General features: G+C 40.4%; 1 protein-coding gene across 1 annotated transcript; it reads right to left on the minus strand.

Moving 5' to 3' along the window:
* Positions 1-2,672: 2,672 nt before the first annotated feature.
* Positions 2,673-21,624, minus strand: RHAG (Rh associated glycoprotein). The gene is made up of 10 exons (XM_082481840.1): positions 21,451-21,624; positions 14,144-14,327; positions 12,326-12,476; positions 12,003-12,150; positions 11,103-11,269; positions 10,051-10,188; positions 8,546-8,667; positions 7,852-7,937; positions 7,141-7,214; positions 2,673-4,650 (listed from the first exon to the last, which is right to left on the minus strand). Exons 1-10 carry the CDS (start codon positions 21,584-21,586, stop codon positions 4,573-4,575), a joined length of 1,284 nt encoding a protein of 427 aa, XP_082337966.1. The 5' UTR covers positions 21,587-21,624; the 3' UTR covers positions 2,673-4,572.
* Positions 21,625-22,355: the final 731 nt, after the last annotated feature.

Raw genomic sequence — 22,355 nt, forward strand, 5'->3', positions numbered from 1 at the left:
ATAATTGCTAATAAGAGGAAATAATAATGTAAGACTTTTTAGTTCTTTAAGTCCAACTCCTTTGTTTCATTTCATTAAAATTTAATCTATCTGTATTTAATCTGTTTAAAAACAAAACAAACCAAAACATTTAATTTTAATTTTTCACTTAGAAAACCACCAATACCAGTGGCTTCTGACAGTTTGAACGTTACAGAGAAGAGACTAGTTTTCTTATTTGGACAAGATACAGAAAATATCTTTTGAAGAATGGCTGACCTAACCTCCAAAATGTTACTGATTTGAAAAATATGAATAGTCTCCTATGAGAATGACAGAAGTCTACGAAAGAGCTTTCAGTATCCTGATAGTGGAACCTAATTTCAAGTTGAAAGTTACACACAGATGTTGCCATTTAACTCATCTTTTTCAGATATTTTTATACACAGCTTAATAAATGTTGATACTGAATGAGTTTTTACTCACTTAAAAAAAAATAAACCTTATTTAATTTTTTTATGTAAAAACAAATCAAGGTGAGGCAAAGGTGAGACAGAAAGAGTGTTCAGTGGTTATTGGAGAGGATAAGACATAGGCAGTCTTTTATGAGAAAGAAAAGAAATGCTAGTCATCATGAATCTCAAATTTAGAGTGGTTGTACTTTAACTTTGGTTTACTTTTCAGTCCCATTCTCAAAGCTCATCCTCCACGCTATGTCATATTTAACCCCTTGATTTCCTTTTCTGCCCGTGTGTGACTCCTTCATTGATGAGCAAAAAGCTTCTTAGCAAAACATTTTAAGCTTCTGTAAGGCTGGACACCTCTCCATGGTGCACAGTAACATATCACACAAAAGTTGTAACCACATACAAAAGAAGTTCTACTGACTCAGCGTACTCAAAGCTCTGATTAATTTGGAAATAACCAACCAAAGAAAATACACCCTAAGACAGAGAACCAAATGCCACTGACATCTGAAGTATGGAGGTGAGTGATTAGGGTAAAGAACCTTAGGAGAAACAAATCATACACTTCAAGGGCATAGTAACATTGAAAAGAAAGTAATGTTCAAAGCTCTGATTAAACAGAAGTTATTGAAAAAGCCAAAAACTGCTGTATTTCATTTCCTGATGGCATCATCACAGACATCTTTGTGCACCGGATGTTGCATAGAGAGAGTCTATTCGGGGTGAAAAGCAGTCTGAAACATGCTGGGAAAAATCTGTGTCCAGTCTTTTCATATAGGTGGTCAAGCTGTAAGGCCTGGATTCGTCTGTCTTGAGCTCAGGGACTTCTCTAAGGCTTCTGACCATGGGAAATGAACGAATTCTGGGTTGTGCATGATCAGCAGCTCTCCACCACAGCAGGGTGGAAACCACAGGAGGAAATCAAACACTCACGAATGGTCAAAACAAGACATCTGATTTACTGTCTTGCTCTGGGCTGCAGTGACCTATCTCAGGACTGCCTGGCAGATACCCCAGACAGCCCTCATTGCAGGGTTTTTTGCATGCTTCATCATTCCTTTTCCTATTTCTTTGCCTTCCCCACATTTGCTTACTACTAATTAAATTTGGTTTGGTCTCAGATTTGCTACATCCGTACCTGAGGTTGGTATTTCAGCTATGCTTACAGGGCACTGCTGGCTTTTCAAGGTTATGCTCCCCAGAAGGTCCCCAGTTCTCCCCTACCATTACCTGTGCTATTAGGCCATTTCACATATAACTGATTTTTCATTTTTCTTGGTGTTACCTGTAATTCTTATCAAAGCGTTACATTGTTTCCTGTCACGTCCAGCAACCTTCTCACTTAATGGTCCGTGGTTTCTCACATCCTGTTCATTTAGCTTAACTTCACATGAAGGTTTAGTCATCTGGCTGTAGCACATTGTTCAAGAGGTCACTGCTAGTCCTATTTCTTGTGTGATGTTTTTACAACTCATGCTTTTTACATTTTTAATTTCCCTAGTGATTTTGTTGTATTATTTGCTAGTTTTAAAGTATTGTGAACATCAGAATGGACCTATCAAAATGTTTTTCACAGATGCATTTGTAATCCTTCTTCCAGTTGTTAGAGTTGTTAGTTGTCCATACTCCTCACATGGTTTCAGCCATCTAAAATATAGTTTCCCAGCCTAAGCTAGACTTAGAATCTTAGAATTGTAGAATACTTGGGGTAGGAAGGGACCTTTAAAGGTCATACAGTTCAACCCCTCTGCAATGGACAGGGACATCTTCAACTAAAACAGGTTGCTCAGAGCCCTGTCCAACCCAACCTTGAATGTTTCCAGGGATGGAGCATCTACCACTGTTCTGGGCAACCTATGCCAGTGCTTCACCACTCTCACTGTGAAAATTTTCTTCCTTATATCTGGTCTGAATCTACCTTCTAGTTTAAAACCATTACTCCCTGTCCTATTGCTACTGGCCCTGTGTCCTATTGTTACAGGCCCTACTTCTAGTATCCTTCTTTGTCAAAAAGGAAACAAAGAATTTCCTGAAAATGATGGCTGTGTTAGGTGGAATAAATCTTCATGTAAAGGGATCCATCTCCCTACTCAGTTTTTTGAGAGAACCTGAAGGACTCATTTCTCTGGGGCAGTAATCTTCTGAAAAAAGGCAGAGGACAATAATGAGTAGCTCATGTATGAGGGTCTGTGTTACTATGAAAAAATAACAAGGAGAACTGGAGAATAAGATTGCATAGTTTATTTCCCCCCCTTTTGTTTTAAAGAACAAAGGATAACTATTGAGGCCATCACTATGAAAGATTTACTCACAGCGAGTGGTACTTATTCACTCCAGTATTCCCTTGTGGTCAACACTCCCAATCAGTGTAATTACCTCACAGCTGTAGATGAAACAGCCTCCCAAGTAGGGGAATCCCCAAGTAGGATTTTGAGGGGTGAGCTTCATATATTGACAAGATTTTTACAGTGTCTCTATATACGGAATCTTTTCCAAGTCCTTCAATACTTTCTGTTTGGAAATTATGCACAAAACACATCTAAAATTTTTATAAATGCAATATTGTTAAATGCCTTCTTAGTTTTTACAAAAATGGTTGTGTGAAAGCTTTGAAAGGATAAAAGATGTTTTCTAGCCAACAAGGTAGAAAAGAGCCAGTCATTGCACATCTGCAAAAGAGTGTATCTGAACGAATGTATGTCACAACAAATGTATTTTCATTTATAGATAGAAATCTGACATATATAGCAGTATGCAGCTGATATAACATACGGGACAGCCCTGACTAGTATTTTTCTTAAGTTTTTCAAGGAAAAGTACATCAGTAGAAATGAAAATATCTTGCTATTTTATACGAGAGGAGTTTTCTCCTTAAATCTGATAAGTAAGACTTGAAATAAGATGCTAATACAAAAAAGTCTTGAAAATTCACCCACTGTGGTTTGTCCTTCTGAGACATAGGTGGCAGCCTTCTGTGTCTGAATAATGCCCAGAGGCACTGTGATCCTTCTGTTAGATTGTCATGTCCCATCCATTGTTGCTCAATGGATTACCCCATGTAGGTATTCACAGACGTGTGACTGCTCCCAGCTACTGTCATCTCATAGAGTTCCTTCAGGCACCTCACTTTTTGTCTCTCTTAATTGAGCAGCCGTTATCATCACTTCTCGGGTGGAGTTAATTTACCTTAATATAGCTTCAATATTCTTCCTTCTTCTTTCTCTTATTTTAGGAGGCAGTGACTTCAAAGGTAGCAACTCTCTACACAGAAGTTCTCCACTGAGCCTTCTGTAGGTTGAACATAGTTACTTTCTGATCAGTTCCTAACAATTAATGCTTTTTCTTGGAGCTAAAATTTGGTGCAATTTGTATCTATTGACGTTAACAGTGCTACTATCCACTTATTACTGGTGGACATAATAAGATGTATTATGTAATTACCTGTTTTTCGTAGCTCCTAATCAATTTCCCTTTTTGTGTCTTTGAAACAGTTTTAACAAAGAATCTTGATACTCATACTGCCACTTAGTATACCTCATCAGTCACTATATTCTGCGCTTTGCCATGAAAATTATTTCCACATTTTGTTTCCTGTCATAACCAATCTTCAAAATACATCTCTCCCCCATCCAAATACAGGACAACACGCTTTTTAAGAAAGTTAATCTGGGATTCTCTGGTGAAAAGCTTGTTAGAATCCAAATAAACAATATCAATCTATTTCTTCTTGATTAGCCCTATGCAGTTGCAGGATGTGACTGTAACTCAGAAATCTTGCAGTTAAATATATTATCCTGTAATAGTCTTGAAACACCAAAGCTGTTTCAATGGCTATATTGACTCAGTGACCACAAAAGGTAAAATACAGACAGTCTTGTAGAGCAGTTTGTGGTGGGTTTTTCTGATGAAGAAGGAAGTTAATGAAAGGATCTACTTAATTCACCCGAGCTTGGCATAACTACTACATATTCTAAAATCAAACTTGTTCTATATTACAAAAATATAGCTACCCACAGCCCCTTCTTGAAAACCTAGTGTGAGTAGGACAATACTCAGATGTTGGTTTTTAGCATTAGAAACTGAAAAAAGGTGTCATTACGACAAATATTACAGATGAATTCTTTTTCTACATTGTGGCTTCAAATCTGCTGTGCTCATCATAGTTGTTGGAGTGAATTTCATGTGGTTTCTCCTCTTCTGGAACCTGCCATGAAAATCAGAGAAGAGTTCAGTTGATGAGACATAGACTTCCTTTTGCCATAAAAGGAGATTAAAGTGCACTGAGAACGTCATTCTGTTTGTACATATCATGTGTCTATTTAATAACATTGACACAGCCTGACATGAACCACCAGTTCTGAATTCTGAAGGAAGAATCCAACAGTTTCTTAATGGAAGAATTCCCTAACACTGATGTTATCTACGGGAGTGCGAAATTAATATCTGGGATTTTCAAAGAGCTCTAATGAAAGAAGTTGACCATCTCTAATGAAATCTAAATGAGATTGTATGCCAAATATCAATATCCCTTCACATTACCTGATAACGTTCACTTAGAACAGAATATTTCTGAGCAGCTCTACTGATACTATAGGACCTTCAATTGAGCAGGGTTGTATTATTATCACTGGTCAACATAGACTGTGAATTCTTCAGCCACACCTTAAAACTTTCATTTTCCTGACATTTTTTATCATTTAGGTATGACAGCCTATTTCAGGTCTTGCCAAAAATCAGTGGTTTAACTTTCCTGAGGTCAACCAGTGAATGACTTGCAGAGCTGTCATTAAAGTTGTTTTTTCTGGTTGTCATTGCTACAGCTGATCTTTTGGCTCAAAACTTCCCCTTAGACCGCAAACTGTCTCTGACCAAAAGCCAAATTGTGTGGTTCACACTGGAGTTTAATTCATTAAAAAAACTAATAAAATCTCCTTTTGGGTTCATGATGTTTTATTTACAAAGAATGTATATCATGTATTTCTTCTTATTTTGCCATTTTGAGTTTGTCCTGGCATAAAGGATAAAATTCAGATTGCCTAAATTAAGAACGTGTCATCAATTAATGAAGAGAGCTGCAGAAAGCCTACAAGTAGTACAGGGAGCTTCTTAGGTTAGCCAAGAGGAAAGGTATGTCTGAGTTTCTGCTCTGCACTTGATTGTAGGTACCCAACTCAGAGATGTATGTGGGACTCAACCGACTTAATGTATCACAGTATCACAGTATCACAGTATGCTAGGGATTGGAAGGGACCTCAAAAGATCATCTAGTCCAATTCCCCTGTTGGAGCAGGAACACCTAGATGAGGTTGCACAGGAAGGCGTCCAGGCGAGTTTTGAATGTTTCCAGAGAAGGAGACTCCACAACCTCCCTGGGCAGCCTGTGCCAGTGCTCTGTCACCCTCACTGAGAAGAAGTTTCTTCTCAAATTTAAGTGGAACCTCTTGTGTTCCAGCTTGAATCCATTACCCCTATGTCCTATCATTGGTTGCCACCCAGAAGAGCCTGGCTCCATCCTCATGACATTCCCCCTTTATATATTTATAAACGCTAATAAGATCACCCCTCAGTCTCCTCTTCTCCAAACTAAAGAGACCCAGCTCCCTCAGCCTTTCCTCATAAGGGAGATGCTCCACTCCCTTAATCATCTTAATCATGTAGGTCTTTACGGTATAGAGCTCCACAGTTGGGTAGGCAATGAAAAGTCTTTCATTACCAGTAGGGAATATAGAGACTTTCAAGGTTTTGATTCATGTAACCTAACGTAGATCTGGAAGGATTCAAATGAACTGCAGTCTAGACCCATCTCTTCATTAAGCATAAAGGGAGCCTAGCAAGGCTATTTCAAATGTACTTGTTTCTCACACCCATTGGTCGTGTTTTCATGCCTAAAACAACAGCGCCAGGAGGCTCATCTTCTTCTGGTAACCTCAGTGGTCAGATCGTTCAACCAGGAAGCAGAAAATCTTCTGCTCAGCCTAAGGGAAACTCACCCTACAAATACTGAAGAAGTGCTCTAGATTTCATTCAGTATGAAATTCTGGATGACACTAGAAAAGCAGCACCATTTAACCAAAAATGCAAATATCATGTATCTAAACTACAAGAAGGAGGAGTTTACCTGACACAGTGAACACTTAAAAGAGAGATAAAGAGCTCCACTGAGGTCTCAATTTGTTGGCTCTGTTTCTGCTTTTTGTTCAATGTTAGTCCAATGTAAATAGTGTGACTAGCTAGCAAGCCTAAAAAACGATCCTGAGGGATTTATCAAAGAATTTATCAAAATTCACAGCCTGAGGCAGAGCAACATTTTTGAAAGTCTGACTCGTGTGCAAACCACAAACCCCAGGAGAGCAGGACTGGAGTGTGCTGTGCATCTTCAAACATAATGAAAATAAATGGAAAATGGGAAATGGGAAATGGGTTCAAGTTATGCCAGGGGAAGTTTAGATTGGATATTAGGAAACATTTTTTCACCAAAAGGGTTATCAAACATTGGAATAGGCTGCCCAGGGAGAGGGTGGATTTGCCATCCCTGGAGGTGTTTAAAAAAAAGGTAGATGTGGTACTTGGGGACATGGTTTAGAAGTGGTTTTGTCAGGGTAGGTTAATGGTTGGACTTGATGATCTTAAAGGTCCCTTCCAACCTCAGCAATTCTATGATTCTATGATTCTATAACGGGAGGTTGTATCTTACCTCCCAATAAACAGAGTCATCAAAGCAGTTTTGGTCAGATGCTTGCCCCAAGAAGGGCAGCTTTAGAATACCACCTGCAGGAAAAACAGCATCAGAGGTTAAAAAATGGACAAAATACCCAAATAAATGTTCCTCAGATATGGTCTGGGGAGTCATCTAAGTTTTCTGACTTGTTTCCTAGTCTGCAGAAATACCTAACCACCTGTGGACATCAGGTCACTCATTATGGGAGGTGATTCAGATTTCTTCATGTCAACATAAGCAAGAGCTTGTTTCTAATTGCTCAAAGCTTTCCCAGCTTTCAGACTGGATTTTTTTATTTCAACCTGAATTTATGTTTGGGAAGTTTACACAATCACATGGAAACATGTGACACCTAAATGAGGAAGTCTTAATCTCCAACTAGTTTCTGTTAAGAATTTTAACTGTCTGAATCTAGAGAAGGATTCCATCCAGAACATCTTACTATTCCTATACATACAATCCTGTGTCGTTGAAGCATGTATTCAGTAAGATATCTAGGCTTCATTTGAAGACAAAATGACTGGAAAACTGCTTTTCCATACTTAAGTTTCTGCTAGTGCGCGATCATGCATTATTTCTATATTTCTAATTTGTGTTATTCACGTGAAATTTTCGATACATTGAAGTTGTCCATGAGAAAACCTCTACATTCACATATACTTTAGTTGCTATATGCATCATACTGACCTGTCAAAGCTCCGCCTGCCAGTGCAATTCCAATTGAACTTCCCAGGGCAGCGGCCTGCATGCCAGGAGTAAAGCGGACACCTTGCCTGAAAAGGGCAGAAAACCAAACCATTGACAAACAAAATATTGTTACACTTTGAGACTGATAATTGGTCTGACAATATTGTATTTGCTGTCTGCTGGACAAGATGGCTCATAGGAAAATATCCTGCCATTGCTGTGTACAAGACAGAAATCATGATTTTATTTTGCTTTTGTTCTAGACTGCAGATGAAAACAAGTTCTTTGCAAAGGTTACTAGTATCTTGCAAGCCTGGAGAAAAGGTCCCCCTTCTCAAAAAGACCAGCATTTCGTCTTCTTGGAGTCTTTTAACATAGTGGAAATAGCCCATTTTGCCAACTTTCTTGAAAATCTTACAGTTACCAGCAGTGAAATTGGAGAAACATAATAAAGATTATTACACATTTTAATGGTTCTGTATGTTGGGGTTTTTTTATGTTTTTAATTTATTTATTTTTACTTGAGCTTTTGATGTGAATCCTATTTAAACCAGAACACAATATCTGACATAAAATCAAGATGCATTTTCTGGGAAAAAAAAAAAAAATCCAATTAGATCCAAAAAAGGTGGAAAATAGGGATGGACCTTAAAAAAATCAATAAATTCCTCTCTCTCTTCTCTCTATGACTCACCTAACTTCTTCTTTTACTGCAGTTACTACAATGCCAGCGATACCTCCCAGTATTCCAGGTAAACCATGTAAATTATGAACTCCACAAGTGTCTTGAATGTTCAGCTTGGACGCCAACAAAGGCTGAAATGAGAAGAAATAGGAAGTTTATAGTGAGTTTATAGTCTTCCATTATCTCTGGAATGATATGTAAAAGAAAGTAGTGCAGAAGTACAAGAAACAACTTAACTTATGCAATGTATACAAAGTTGAGCTACAAACCCTGCCATCTTCACTGTGAAATTGTTTATAGGCAGAGAAAACCAAGTATGTATGTATAATGGTACAAATGTTCCAAGTTACCATCATAAATATGATACATAACCCACGACAGTCCAGTGACATTCCTAATCTTTTCAGCCACTACAGCAAAGGTTGAGAGAGGTGGGTAAGGAACACCTGTTCTGAGCCTGTTAACCAGGTATTCTTTTTCAGAATGTTTCTCCATCAGGAAATGCTAGTTTAAACAGTTTTACTCAGAATATTTTGTTTCTACATTTTACACATGAAGCAATTCCATCTTATACTTCAAAAGTATTGTTTGATTACAGATATATTTAGAAATTTTAGAAGACTGAAATGTAATCTGTCCTATTTCACTGAAACATGGGCTTGGAGCAAAACTCTGGCAGCTCCTTGAACACAAATCCCAATTTTAATGAACTCCTGTATTGGCGTGATCCATGCTGGGCTGCATCAGAAGAAGTGTGGCCAGCAGGGCAAGGGAGGGGATTCTGCCCCTCTACTCCATACCTGTGAGACCCCACCTGGAGTACTGCATCCAGCTCTAGAGCCCCCAACATAAGAAGGACATGTTGGAGCAGGTCCAGTGGAAGCCGAGAAGATGATCAGAGGGCTGGAGCACCTCTGCTGTGAGGACAGGCTGAGAGAGTTGGGGTTGTTCAGCCTGGAGAAGAGAAGGCTCCGGGGACACCTTATAGCCACCTTTCAGTATCTGAAGGGGGCCTACAAGAAAGCTGGAGAGGGACTTTTTACAAGGACATGTAGTGAAAGGACGAGAGGTAACGGTTTTAAACCGAAACAGGGGAGATTTAGAATAGGTATTAGGACGAAATTTTTCACTACGAGGGTGATGAGGGAAGTTGTGGAGGGCTCATCCCTGGAGGTGTTCAAAGCCAGGCTGGATGGGGCTTTGAGCAACCTGGGATGGTGGGAGGTGTCCCTGCCTATGACAGCGGGGTTGGAACTAGATGATCTTTAATGTCCTTTCCAGCCTAAACCATTCCATGATTCTATGATCCTCTGTTTTAGCTAGGTGGTGGACTGAAGTTAGCTCATAAGCATATATTGAAATCACACGGATTCAAAAATAACCATTATCTAGAGCTTATTCTCTATACTCTATCAGCCAGTTTCTAAACTCCCTTTCTAGAGAACCAAGGGAGCTCCAGTACAGCCAATGAAGCAGTATGTAAATGAGAGCAGAGGTGGGTCCTCAATACTTACTGTCAGGAAGTGGAACCCAAGGACAGAGATGATTCCAGCAATGCTCCCAATGCACATGGCAGCGAAAGGGTGGATGGACAAGTCAGCACAGGTACCCACTGCTACTCCTCCTGCTAGGGTGGCATTTTGAATCAGAACCTGCAATGAGTACAGAGGTGAAGATGATATATGTGGAACAGAGGCTTGTTTTGGGGCCGAGTGACTCGGAAGGCTTTTTTACATACAGGGGTTTTCCTTTTCTTCAGGTGGGATTTTTTCCAATGGAGAATGAACAGGAATTTAAAACAGGGTTCCCTGTTAAATGTTCAGGGTGTTGGTTCAAAGCTGCTCTAAGGCAGTTTAACTGGGGCCAGTTTAATAAATTCCAGCTTTTGCAAAGTCACTAAAACTCATCTGACCTCTCGAGAAACTGGGCTGAGCCAGTGGGAACTGCCTCCTGCAACAGCAGCAAATTCTTCAGGCTCATTGAACTGTGCCCGCTCACGCTGGGCTTAAATAAACGCTGCAACTGCTGGAAAGAATCAGGTGAAAATACGGGGCGGGATTTTAGGGCAAGGAGATGAAAGGTTGGCAGCCTGACAGCCCCAACCTGCTTTGGCTTTGCCTGTTGTGCAGCTGTACTCTGAGATTACCCGGGAAGAGGTTGTTGCCTTGAGAGACCTATTTTGGCTATTGCAATATGGTAACTCACATAGGATCTTCTTTGGAATAAGACGCAAAAGTCCACCTGAATGTTGGACTAATGTCTCTATGGTCCAGCAGGTTCTGTGGACAAGAGAGAACAAGGGAGCAGGGCCATCTCTATAATGTCTTAGAGCTTTTCACCCTCCAGATGCAGTGATCCCACTGAGGAATCACCACACACCTAGAGCAGGATGGGCTTCCTCAGGGCCCATCATTATAGCTTTACATATGTAGAAGTATAATAGGTCTAATTTTGCCTATGGTATGACCAAAGGCCCCAGATGGCTCATGGACATTGGGAATTTGCCTAATCATCCTTATTGTAGAGGGGTGACCCAATTTAACAGAGGTCATGATGTCATTCTTACCATACTGAATTTGCCTCTTTGATCCACCAGGCTGGAGAGGGCAAATGTCACGACAGTACACGCAGCCAAGGAATAGTAAGTGTTGACAATTGCTTTAATCTGGTAAATCGTTTCGGATGCAATGGCGGAGTTAAAACTGGGCCAAAAAAGCCAAAGGAACAGGGTACCTGGATGAATATAAGTCAAAATGAAACAAAGACCATTCGGTCACAAGGGGTATTTCAATAAGGTCCAATGCAACAGAACTAGCTACAAGAAATGAGGAGGATGATCAATAAGAAACATGAAACAGACAACATGAAGAAATCATAGACTATGCAGAAGCTTTTGATGCTGGCGGTTGGGATTTTGACACATGGTCTTTGTTGAATCTTACTGGAAGGCTTTAAAACATTGTGTCCCTTTGTCAAGTCCCACTCACTGCCAGAGCCCACCACCGCTGTGGAAACCGTGCAAGAATAGGGTGTGTTAGCAAGATAGTTCACATGCAAGTCCTTTATCATCTATCGATATAACTGATAGTTTTAGCTGGTAAATTGATCTATGAATAGGTCTCACATATCGTTTCTAACATTCATTAGCAGGACAGGCACAGCTCAGTACTTTTAATTATGGCCAATTTCTATGGATATGCTGCTTCTCACAGAAGATTTAGCAAAACGGGAGTCACCATTAGTCCACAGTGAAAATTCATCTTTAATTTGATCTTTCTTTTTTTAAAACAAGGAAAAACTGTAAAAACATGTGTCACTGAAAACACTGTGCGCGCATCACAAAAAAAAATATGCCTCTAGAAGTGTACTTAAGAAACTGGATGCAGTGTAATAATAGGTGATCAGTAAAACATAGGGATGAAAGAGGGGCGAAGAACTGACCAGCACTCACTATTACTTCACTTACCAATCATGGCAAATATGTCCGAATGGTAGGTAGATTCTTCATTTTCATGTTTGTTTTTCAAACCAGGACGATACAAGACTAGAGTTACGGCCAAACCAAAATAAGCTCCAAAAGCATGGATAGTCATCGAGGCTCCGACATCTGTGGCCTGTAATAGGGACCCAAAATAATGCCCCAGATTTTATACAGCATAAAGATGAGGATTTGAGGGAGAAGTCTGCATAACTTTAGTGCTTTATAAAACCTAGAATAAGTAAACTGGAATTGTTACAAAGTGAAAAGATTTTCATAAACAGAAATCATTTATTGCTAAATAGTTGTACCTGAAGTACTTCTGTAACTAGATGTTCGTTGCATGCAAAGATTGTGATCTCCAGAATTGTCAGGATCAGCATCTGAACAGGGCTTGTTTTCCCCAGGACTGCTCCAAATGAAATCAAAGCAGTTGCTGTACTGAAGTCTGCATTTATCATGCTGAAGTTAAGAAAATGAATAAAATAAACCAAAGCAAAACAAAAACACAGGAAAAAAGAAAATCAGTTTAAAGATAGCTGAAGTAAGGCTGTAATATCAAACCTGTCATATCATTGAAATGATAGAGCTTTAACTCTTCAGATATAAAATTATCAAGACCATGTTTATGGATGAAAATGAAATCATAGCTTTCAAGATGGATTTTGTGGGGACCTTACCAGCTACTGAGGAAAAAGCATGGGAAGGTTACCTCCTGCTTATACCATGTATGTGTTTAGCTGGTCGAAATGACAGTGAAAAGTCAGATGAGATGTGTATTGCAGATGTGCAGGGGTATTTCCTGCTCTAACTGTCACCTGAACTCCAAAGATAACATGGAGCTCCTAGATTTGGTCAGATGTTTATCTCATTTCAAAAGCCTTCACAGAACCACAGAATGGTCAGGGTTGGAGGAGACCTCTGGAGATCATCCAGTCCCACCCCCTGCCAGAGCAGGGTCACCTACAGCAGTGGCACAGAACAGTGTCCAGGCTGGTTTGGAATGGCTCCAGTGTGGAAGACTCTCCCCCCCTCTCTGGGCAGCCTGTGCCAGTGCTCTGCCACCCTCACAGGAAAGTTCCTCCTCACGTTTAGATGGAACTTCCTATGTTCAAGTTTGTGCCCGTTCCCTCTTGTCCTGTCACTGGGCACCACTGAAAAAAGACTGTTCCCACCCCCCTGGCACCCTCTCTTTAAGTATTTATAAGCATTAATAAGATGCCCCCTCAGTCTTCTTTTCTCCAGACTAAAAAGACCCAAGTCCCTCAGCCTTTCACAGGGTGGAACCAAGTCCCTTCAGCCTTGCCTGCCTTTCTATCGCTGTGCATCGTGTTTGCACCACCTGACAGGAAGGACCACTGTTAACAGGTTATGGGGAACAGCAAAATAAATAAAAACACAAGTTGGTCAAAAACTTGCAGCACAGAGGGCAATAGCTTATGGGTGCCTCCTCAAATGCCTGATTGTAAGCATTAAGAAGCTACATATGCTATTTCTGCTTGTCCCTTGCTGTTCCTTTCAAAATTGTCTACAAGTTGTCTCAGAAAACAGAGCTGCAGATGTGGAAAACACTCTGAGAACTTGGTAGAAGCAGGACAGATGGATAACATGGGGATTAAGAGACATTTAGAGACATTGCTCATGAGGTCTCTTATTCTACGATTGGGGTCCAAAAGCTACTGCAGTATGGTGCTGATGCAAATCATTCCTTGAGAAGCAGGACAAAACCTCACGAGTGGATAAACACACATCCAGCCTCTCTTCTGTGACCCCATGTGTCATGGAAGGACAGATCCTTTCATGACTGCTGGATGCAGGAGGTGCTGTGCCACTGCTGGAAATCTTCCAGCTTCCACAGCTCTGGAGATTCAAACCAGTCTCTCTACATGACCGATGGCCCACATGTAATGTAGCACCTCCAATTTCATCCCACCCTTTGGTTCCCTTGGCCCAGTGCACCAGGTGTTGCCCCTTTAGCGGTGAAGGGTGGATGAATGTTGAGAGATGGACAGTAAGGCTCAATCAAATTTCAGCAAACTTAGAAGTCTGATCCCACAGATGTTATAGGCTATGGCTTATCCTGCTATGTGGAAGGATAGAAATGCCAATTTTGGTAAGTTCACATGTACCTTTTGACATCAACATGAATTTTCCCTCCTTTCATGTGCCAAAATCCTTGCATCAGGGTTCCCCACTGGAGACCGAAGGCAGCAATGAGCATGTTGATACCAACACTGCTGAATCCATATTTCTTCAGAAAGGTCATCAAGAAACCAAATCCAACAAATATCATCACATGAACATCCTGAAAGACTGAAGGGAAAGCATGTTTGGGGTTGGAACTCGATGATCTTCAAGGTGCCTTCCAACCTAAACCAGTCTATGATTCTATGTCTGTAGAGACTATAAAGAGTGACTATGAAGGGAAGAAAGCTAGGGACAAATGAGGATTTAACAGAAAATAAAAGAGTTCCAAACTCATGTCATCAATGTGATCCATCCTTCCCCAATTCATGACCGGTCTACTAGTTGAAGACTGAGTATCTGGAAAATGCAAGACCCAATTATTGATTGTATTCCTTGCTGTATCACTATGGAAAGGACTCTAGGTCTCTGTACCAGCAGATTTAATGTTTCTGGGACTGTTCTCTGTCCATGAAGCTACCAGGAACATCACAGCTTCATGTCCTCACAAAAAAGTTCTCTTCCCTCTCAAATAAAGGGTGTCACATCCAGTATGTTCTGGCTAACTCCAAAATTATACACAGGATTTGTTTGGCAGAGTTCTAGTTGGCCCAGGTATGCTTGCGAACCCTAAAAACTACTGTATAAGAGACTGATTTCTTTAGCTGGGTAAAAGAAAAAGGCATTTAAAGTAATGTCTAAACTAGTAAATTAATATTGCTAATCAGCATATACTTAGCCCTCCTTCAAATATGCTTTTTTTTTCAAATATGAATTTTGTTCAAATATGACTAGTTCTTTCTTTACTTTTCTAATTTTTTCTTCAACTTCCTTTTTAGACATTTTAATACAAACTGAGTTTATCACCACAACAGGGATATATTACATTTTAAAATATTTTGCTACTCTGAAGTGTTTTATGTGAATTATGTAACTAATAAATTACAGGACATTTGAGTCCTGTAATTAAAGCTTTTTCTTTGATTTTATTGTTAGTAAGGACCTCCGTATTGAGAAACTATTTTTTTTTCATTTCTCTTTCATGGCAAATATGTAGGAAAAACTTGAGACATTGACCTGGTTAGTATAATATTTGCGTTGAAGTTACATTTCCTGGTTAAGTACTTTCAGCATTCCTATGGTTTTGCTATACGCATTACCAAGTTTAGCCAAAAGAGGGCCCAGAAGTATAAGTTACTGGAGATTCGTAATAAACTCTTATTATATTTGCACTGTCATATTCCAGCCCTGGCTTAGCACTGAAATACATACGTGCACGTAGTAAGATCCCTTTCATTGGGCTACACGCATCCAAGAAACAGCACAGAAATGCAGGTGGTTCATAGACATCCCCAACCCTTTTGCTTCCTCTTTAGGCTGGACATTTTCACATCTATTTCCTGACTTCAATAAAAAACAGTGATGGTATTTTTGAGACCTCTGCAGTCCTTTGGAAGCTTCCCATTTTCCCCCATGTTACTAAGTTTCCAAAACTACTTTCCAAACTCTTGTGTTGTCCTTACTAGTGATTTTATAACATACACGATCAACTTAACTCCCCCACTTGGGCTTCTCTCTTTATATACTTGCGTATTTTGTATTGCAATGCTATGTGAAAATAAATATCTTGCCTAGAGCTCGACATATTCCCTTGTTTAGAAGGACCTGGCAAGAGATGAAAAAGACATGGTTGGGAACAATACAAACCACGTTGGTACAACCTTCCTGATCCTACCAGAAGCACTTTAGCGTCTCTGTGAATGCAGAACCCAAAACACAGCTTAATTTGCCCATATTCCGGTGCCAGAGGGTGACAGCAGGGGGTGTTTAGGAAAAGGATATTAAAGTACAAGATCATTTGATGGGTACGTCTCTCTGTGCACCCTCCCAGCTTGCAGCAGCCTGTGCCACATGAACACAGAGCTGCGCCTTCATATCTGACTTGACTGTGGTGGTGGGCTGCACATCTAGAGCAACTCTCTTTCAAATGTCTTGGAAAACCTGTAGCAGGGGTTAGTGCTGGTAAGACTGAGAGTGGAGAGCCTTCCCAGCGTTCCTCTACACCACTCTGATGATCTCAGGTAGTGGTGATCACCCACCTTTTTTTTTTTTCAGTGGGACAAAAATATGTTGGCAGGTCACATGAAAAAGCTCTTCTCGATTAAGGGAAGCAGTAAACCAACAACCCCTTCTCTCTTTCTGAGGACAGTGGAAACTGGACGCTGAACAAGCCTTTTCCTCCCCTTTGAAAAATAATTTTCTACGAGTGACCATTCACCCAGTCACCCGTGGGATCAGCACCTTCACATTTGAGAAGTGGCTCGGGTTCTTTGTCTGACTCTTGTAAAACAACTTTATTAATAGCTTGTTAATGTTACCAAAAAAATACAGAAGTGGAGGGCAAATCCATAAAAGCTGCACAGCAACATCTACAGAAGTAGCCTTTCTGGTTTACTTTAGCAGAAGAAAATGGAAATGTATTTAGTAAACGCTTAACATGACAAGTCAAAATGATATATGACTTCAACAATTTTCAATTTATATTGCACGAGTTTCATGCACAATATGAGGGATATGTTTGAAAATGACCTATTTCTGCTCTTTTTATTATTTAGTCAGCCTATGCGATCGACTTCCCAATAAATTTTAGTTTTGCCCATTCAGAGTAGACAGCTCCAGGTAAGAAAATTTTTCCAGTCTCCCGGAGGAGATTATGGTTTGTTAGCATTCAGTGCATTACTTGCTCTTGTTTGCAGTCTCCTGATTAAAAAATTGCAGACAAAGCAAGTAAATTGTTCTCATCAAAACAATCCCAGTCATGTATACAACATCTCAGTAAATCAATTCTAGATTAGTAAAAGATGCTTTACTGCTTAAGTAACCTGTCTCTACATGTGAGCAAAAGAACAGGTTTCAAAAGCACCTTGATGACTGAGGAGTTTAATTTTCAGTGCCCATCAACAGAGCTTCTGCATGCTCAGGTCTCTTTTGAAAGGTGTTTTTAGAAATCTTACCCCAGCCCTGAAGATTAGAAGCAATTCTCTTTGAAACAAGCAGCTGGTTGAGATGTAAACCTGGGTCCTCCTGAGGGCTGCCCAGGATTCATATAAATATTTTAAAGCTCTCTGGATTTATTTACACAAAATATTAAAAGCCCTGGTTAAAACTAGGTTAATTCATGGATGTTGAGGACAAATTTCAACTAGTCTAGCCTATACTTTGTGCTTTAACTACCTGTTATGGAGCCTTTTAAAGAAGAGCATGTCTGGAATGTTTTCAAATGATGGAGAAAACAGCATGATTTGTGATAAACTGTTTCACTAACTAGTTAGGTTTAACAAAACATAGTACTTCTATTTTGTGAGACAGGAAAATAAGGATTGGGAAAAACACTGCAGCCGATCCTGAACACCACTGCTGCGTATGATCCTGCAAGGTTGCCCAAGACCAGCATATTAAGTCCACTGCAAGGTCTCCACGTGGTGGTCAGTCTCAACGCAAAGACGCTTGTGGCATCTAGGTTTGTACTAAAACTGATTTTGCTCTGCCTAAAACAGTAAACCGTAGAACCCTGAACAAGAGCGGCACATAAGTTTTCCTAAGCCATGTGTCATGGAGCATAGAATCGTAGAATCTTTGAATCATAGAATTGTCTTGGTTGGAAGAGACCCTTGGGATCATGGAGGCCAACCATCTACCCTACTCTACAAAGTTCTCTCCTACACCATATCCCCCAACACCACATCTAAACGTCTCTTAAACACATTCAGGGATGGTGACTCAACCACCTCCCTGGGCAGTGGGCAGTCTATTCCAATGCCCGACCACCCTTTCTGTGAAAAATTCTTTCCTAATGTTCAGTCTAAAGCAATCACAGGACATTACGTACAGGATACAAGTATTAAAGAAATCCTCTGGGAATGCTTGCAGAACCATCACACGCCCTTGTCCTCCCATTCCAATAGCACGGCATGCCTGAAGTTATCCATTCAATTCGCCGTGCCGGTACTTGTATCCACCAGCAATAGGTATAATGCAAAGCTATGCTTTGGGAATGATCTCAGCTCAGCCCCCCTTACCTGAGTGCAAAACTGTGGTGACCCTCAATCATTATTTTCACCTTTCTTCTGTCCAAAAATATTGAAACAGCTTGGATTCATGGTGCTGAGGTATTTAAGGCATATAAAACAGGCCCTGCACTTCAGTTCTGAGAGTGTAAATGGGCCCCTGGATGAAACAACGAAATCTATGAAGTACAGATGGTTAACAGCCCCGGGGATAGCATGGGAAGCACTCTGAACACATCATTTTGTTAAGTCAGAGGAAGTCCTGGCTCAGGATATGTCCTAATACATCTATACAACCATAGCATTAGCTTTCTGCTGGGTCCTCAGGCAAACCATGCTCTTGTGTGCGCTTTGTAGGGAGGGGAGTTTGAGGGGAAGAGGGCCTAAAAGTGAAAACACAGGTATTGGGAACTCCTGCTTTTATTCCACCGGTTTATTGTGAATGAGATTCATCTACTCTTAGGTCAGCATCTAAAAGTCCAACATTACCTGTGGTGTTCGCTTAGCTTATGTCTCTGTTGGCAAACTGAGCAGCCTGGTCAAAAGCCAAATGGCGTAAGTTGACCCGCACCTGTACAGCTACATGCTCTTCCCTCCCAAAACACTGTTCCCACCTGTTCTACCTGTTGTGAGTAGTCCCATATCTTTGCTATGCTAAAGCCATACCCGGGAGGAGGTCAAGGTGCTAGTTTACACGAGCCAAAACTATGTCAGAAGCTTTCTAGCAGTTCAATAGTGTGGACAGCTGGGGAAGACTGTGCAGGTATAAGAGTCATACGCTGCATGTACAGGAAGGCATCAGGTCCTGCAGACAATTTCTCCCACATATTCTTTAGGGAAGAAATAGCTATAGGTGATCCCTGACTGGACAGATTGCATTTAAAGGCTTATATTGTAGTGTTAGCACCTGGTGAGAAGAATCCTTTTCTTTGTGATGTTGATGAGGCTCCTGCCCTCTCTCTGACATCTCTGTAAAATGGAGATATTAAATTAAAACCCAAGGCTCCCCGACAAGGGCTGGGAGACGGTTCTGTTAAGTGCGGGAACAGCCTATCCCAGGAGGTCCCCAGGGAACACAGTACTCACAGCGCTGCATGTGACAAAGGCAATCTCCATCCAGAAGACTTGAGGTTTACTAAAGAAGTGCACCACAGTACTGTAAGGGGCTGCTGAAGACTATTCAATTACTGGCATAAGCATGAGGATCCCATGCACCTTTCTTCGTTTTCCAGGGTAAGGGGAACTCCAAGAAAACACAGGTCAATTTACTACCAGAGCCAGCAGGTATGATGTTCAGACTGGACAAGGTCATTTTCTCTGTTCTTGCTGGGCAAACAGACCTTAATCTGAGTCTGAAGGACCCACGTCCTAGATAGCATCCTTCCGGCTTACCAAATTATACAAATACGCCCAAACCACTGTTGTTCTGTGGCTGTATCTGTTGTTGTAGTGTTGCTTTGGGGTAGAGTCAGAGAAGAGGTAGGTGGACAGGTGTTTTAGGCAATAGCCATGTTAATAAAACAACAGTGCCAGAGTAGAATTATCTGTGCTGCCAAATTATGGGTGGTCTCTGGCATAGTTTTTGCCTAGACCAGCTGTCACCTCTTGGGTGGCAGTGGAACAAGGGTCATTCTTAATATACCCTCTAGATAAGACCACTAGAGTTAGGAACTGGGATAGTTCAGTATTATAGAATCATAGAATCATAGAATCAGTGAGGTTGGAAGGGACCTTTAAGATCATCAAGTCCAACCATTAACCTACACTGATAAAAACACCACCACTCCTAAACCATGTCCCTAAGCACCTCATCTACCCTTTTCTTAAACACCTCCATGGATGGTGAATCCACCACCTCTCTGGGCAGCTTATTCCAATGTTTAATAACCCTTTCAGTGAAAAAATGCTTCCTAATATCCAATCTAAACCTGCCCTGACATAACTTGAACCTGTTTCCTCTTGTCCTGTCACTTGTCACCAGGGAGAAGAGGTCAGCTCCCTGGACAAGGCCAAGCTGTGTCTCAGAAAGAGAACGGGCTCTGGCATAGCCTAAATTACTGTCTCTTGGGAATGCTGCTACATGTCAGTGGAGTTAACCCAAATGGGAGTAAATAGCCTCTGATGTTCATGAGCTGATATGCATCTGGAGCTGAATAATGCATTCGCTGTTCTCTCAGCCGGACGGTGCTCTGTGTGAGAACACTCAACACAAGACTAAGGAGCGAAGCGACCCTGAGATCCCATTCCCCAGTAACAGTCACTGAAAGGCCAGTTGGAATGAGACAAAAATTCAAAATTACATGGGTATTACATCGAGGCAAGGAGTTCTGTACTGGTATGACCATCATAATCAAGAGGATTACAAGTCTTTAAGACAATGGAGCCAAGAAAAAGAACAACAAACCTTCAATACTGCCAGCATGACACAGGCTGCTTCTCTGCAGACTTATTTTTCTGTTTATTTACAACAGTCTGATCTTTGCATGAAGAGGAGGAGGGTGAGAGAAGTCAGCAACTACTTCTCAAGCCAAAAGCTTTCTTCCTGAACTTCATCAAGCATTTGCAGAACAACAGATCAACAGAAACGTTTGCAGGCTGAACCATTACTGTCTACGACAGAGCCACTGCTTTGAAAGATAGGAGGGGGTTATCCACCTTGTGACAAAAACTATTGCCCTTCGTCGAGACCAGTTTCTGCAAACATATTTTATAACAATGACAAATATGCTGCCCAATTTCTGTGTTCTTATGAGAGAACCTCTTGAAACCTGGATAATAGTAATGAAACATTCTGTTCATTTTCATTATTTGATACAGTAATCAGGATAGAAGGTCTGGCAAGAAGCACTACCATCCATCTCTGGAAAATGCTACAATTGTTCAAAGCAATCTATATTTCTCCAAGTTTTAACCTGCTATGCTAATACTAGAACTATTTTCAGGACTCTTCTCTCCCAGAACAGCCAACTTCTCAGCAGTTAGCTACTTTCAGAATTTTATATGTGCTTAACTTGAATTTGTCTTTGAAGCCTGCTGCTTTCACACCTCAGAAAAAGTTTGTTTGCCCCAAAGCACGCCTTTCTCTTCTAGCTATATCGGTCGGATTCATAAGTTATTCAGAAATCTTGCTTAGATTTAGTTTAAAGAAATTCTAACTTCTATAAATCTTAGACAGCAACACTTACGTGGGTATAAAGTTTGAGAGGCATCACTGTTGTCATATTCCACAAATATCCCAAACAACACAATGATGATGACTTCCAGAAGAAGAGCCAGGATCGAGAACTTGAACCTCATGTTGGTGTCAAGGGCTGAAGGCATTGCAGGAGAGCAGGCGGCTGTGAGAGCCTGATAAATGGTGCTTGCCTTCAACGGAGCTGCCTAATTCAGTGGATCTGGGTGATATAGCAGAAAACATAAAAAAAAAGAAAAAACAGCGAAACAGGCGAACACACTGTCACACCCACTATGGGAGGGAAACAGTATGGGTCAGTATAGCGATTTCTATTTCCCAGGCTATTTCTGTGCATGAAATTCTGGCTTACTTTTTTTTTTTTTTTTTCAATTTGTAATGCAAACCAGCTCATTGAGCCACAGATATTCTTCTCATTGTTTTACACATATTTTAGAAAGGAAATAGCCTAAAAGAAAATCTCACAGAGCCTGGTTTGCTGCACATAGTAAGGAACACAACGACAGTCAATTGTGTTTCCTGTAGCCAAGGTTTTCTTCAAGTTGTAATTTTCATTTTAAAAGGTAAATAATTTTTCATCTTATATGAAACGTGGATAATCTCTTATCTCTTCATATAGGATATGACAAACAAAGACAATCTCTTTCAGCAGACTGAAGAAGTACTTGTTCCAATTTCACAGTGAATGAAGTACTGTGAATGAAATATAAGTTCTCATTGTGAACTCTTATTTAAAAAGCAAATAATTATACTTCATAAAAAAAGATATTCGTAGTTGTTAAAAAATAAAGCTGTAGATTATTAAACAAAGGAATTTAAAAAAAAAATCTTCATTTTTCAATTCTAAATATTGCTTTTTGCATTTCCCTTAGCTCAAACAAAGAAAATAGGTCCAAG

Source organism: Vanellus vanellus (assembly GCF_965231255.1).
Source record: "Vanellus vanellus genome assembly, chromosome: 3".
Lineage (NCBI taxonomy): Eukaryota > Metazoa > Chordata > Aves > Charadriiformes > Charadriidae > Vanellus > Vanellus vanellus.

What these genes read in the sequence shown, in the direction of transcription:
- RHAG (XM_082481840.1), bottom strand. Translation starts at nt 21,586, where the DNA reads ATGCCTTCAGCCCTTGACACCAACATGAGGTTCAAGTTCTCGATCCTG. An exon ending in GCAGTAAAAGAAGAAGTTAG is followed by an intron (nt 7,938 to 8,545) that starts GTGAGTCATAGA and finishes TGCCCTTTTCAG; the next exon opens with GCAAGGTGTCCGCTTTACTC. An exon ending in GGCAGGCGGAGCTTTGACAG is followed by an intron (nt 7,215 to 7,851) that starts GTCAGTATGATG and finishes TTTTTCCTGCAG; the next exon opens with GTGGTATTCTAAAGCTGCCC.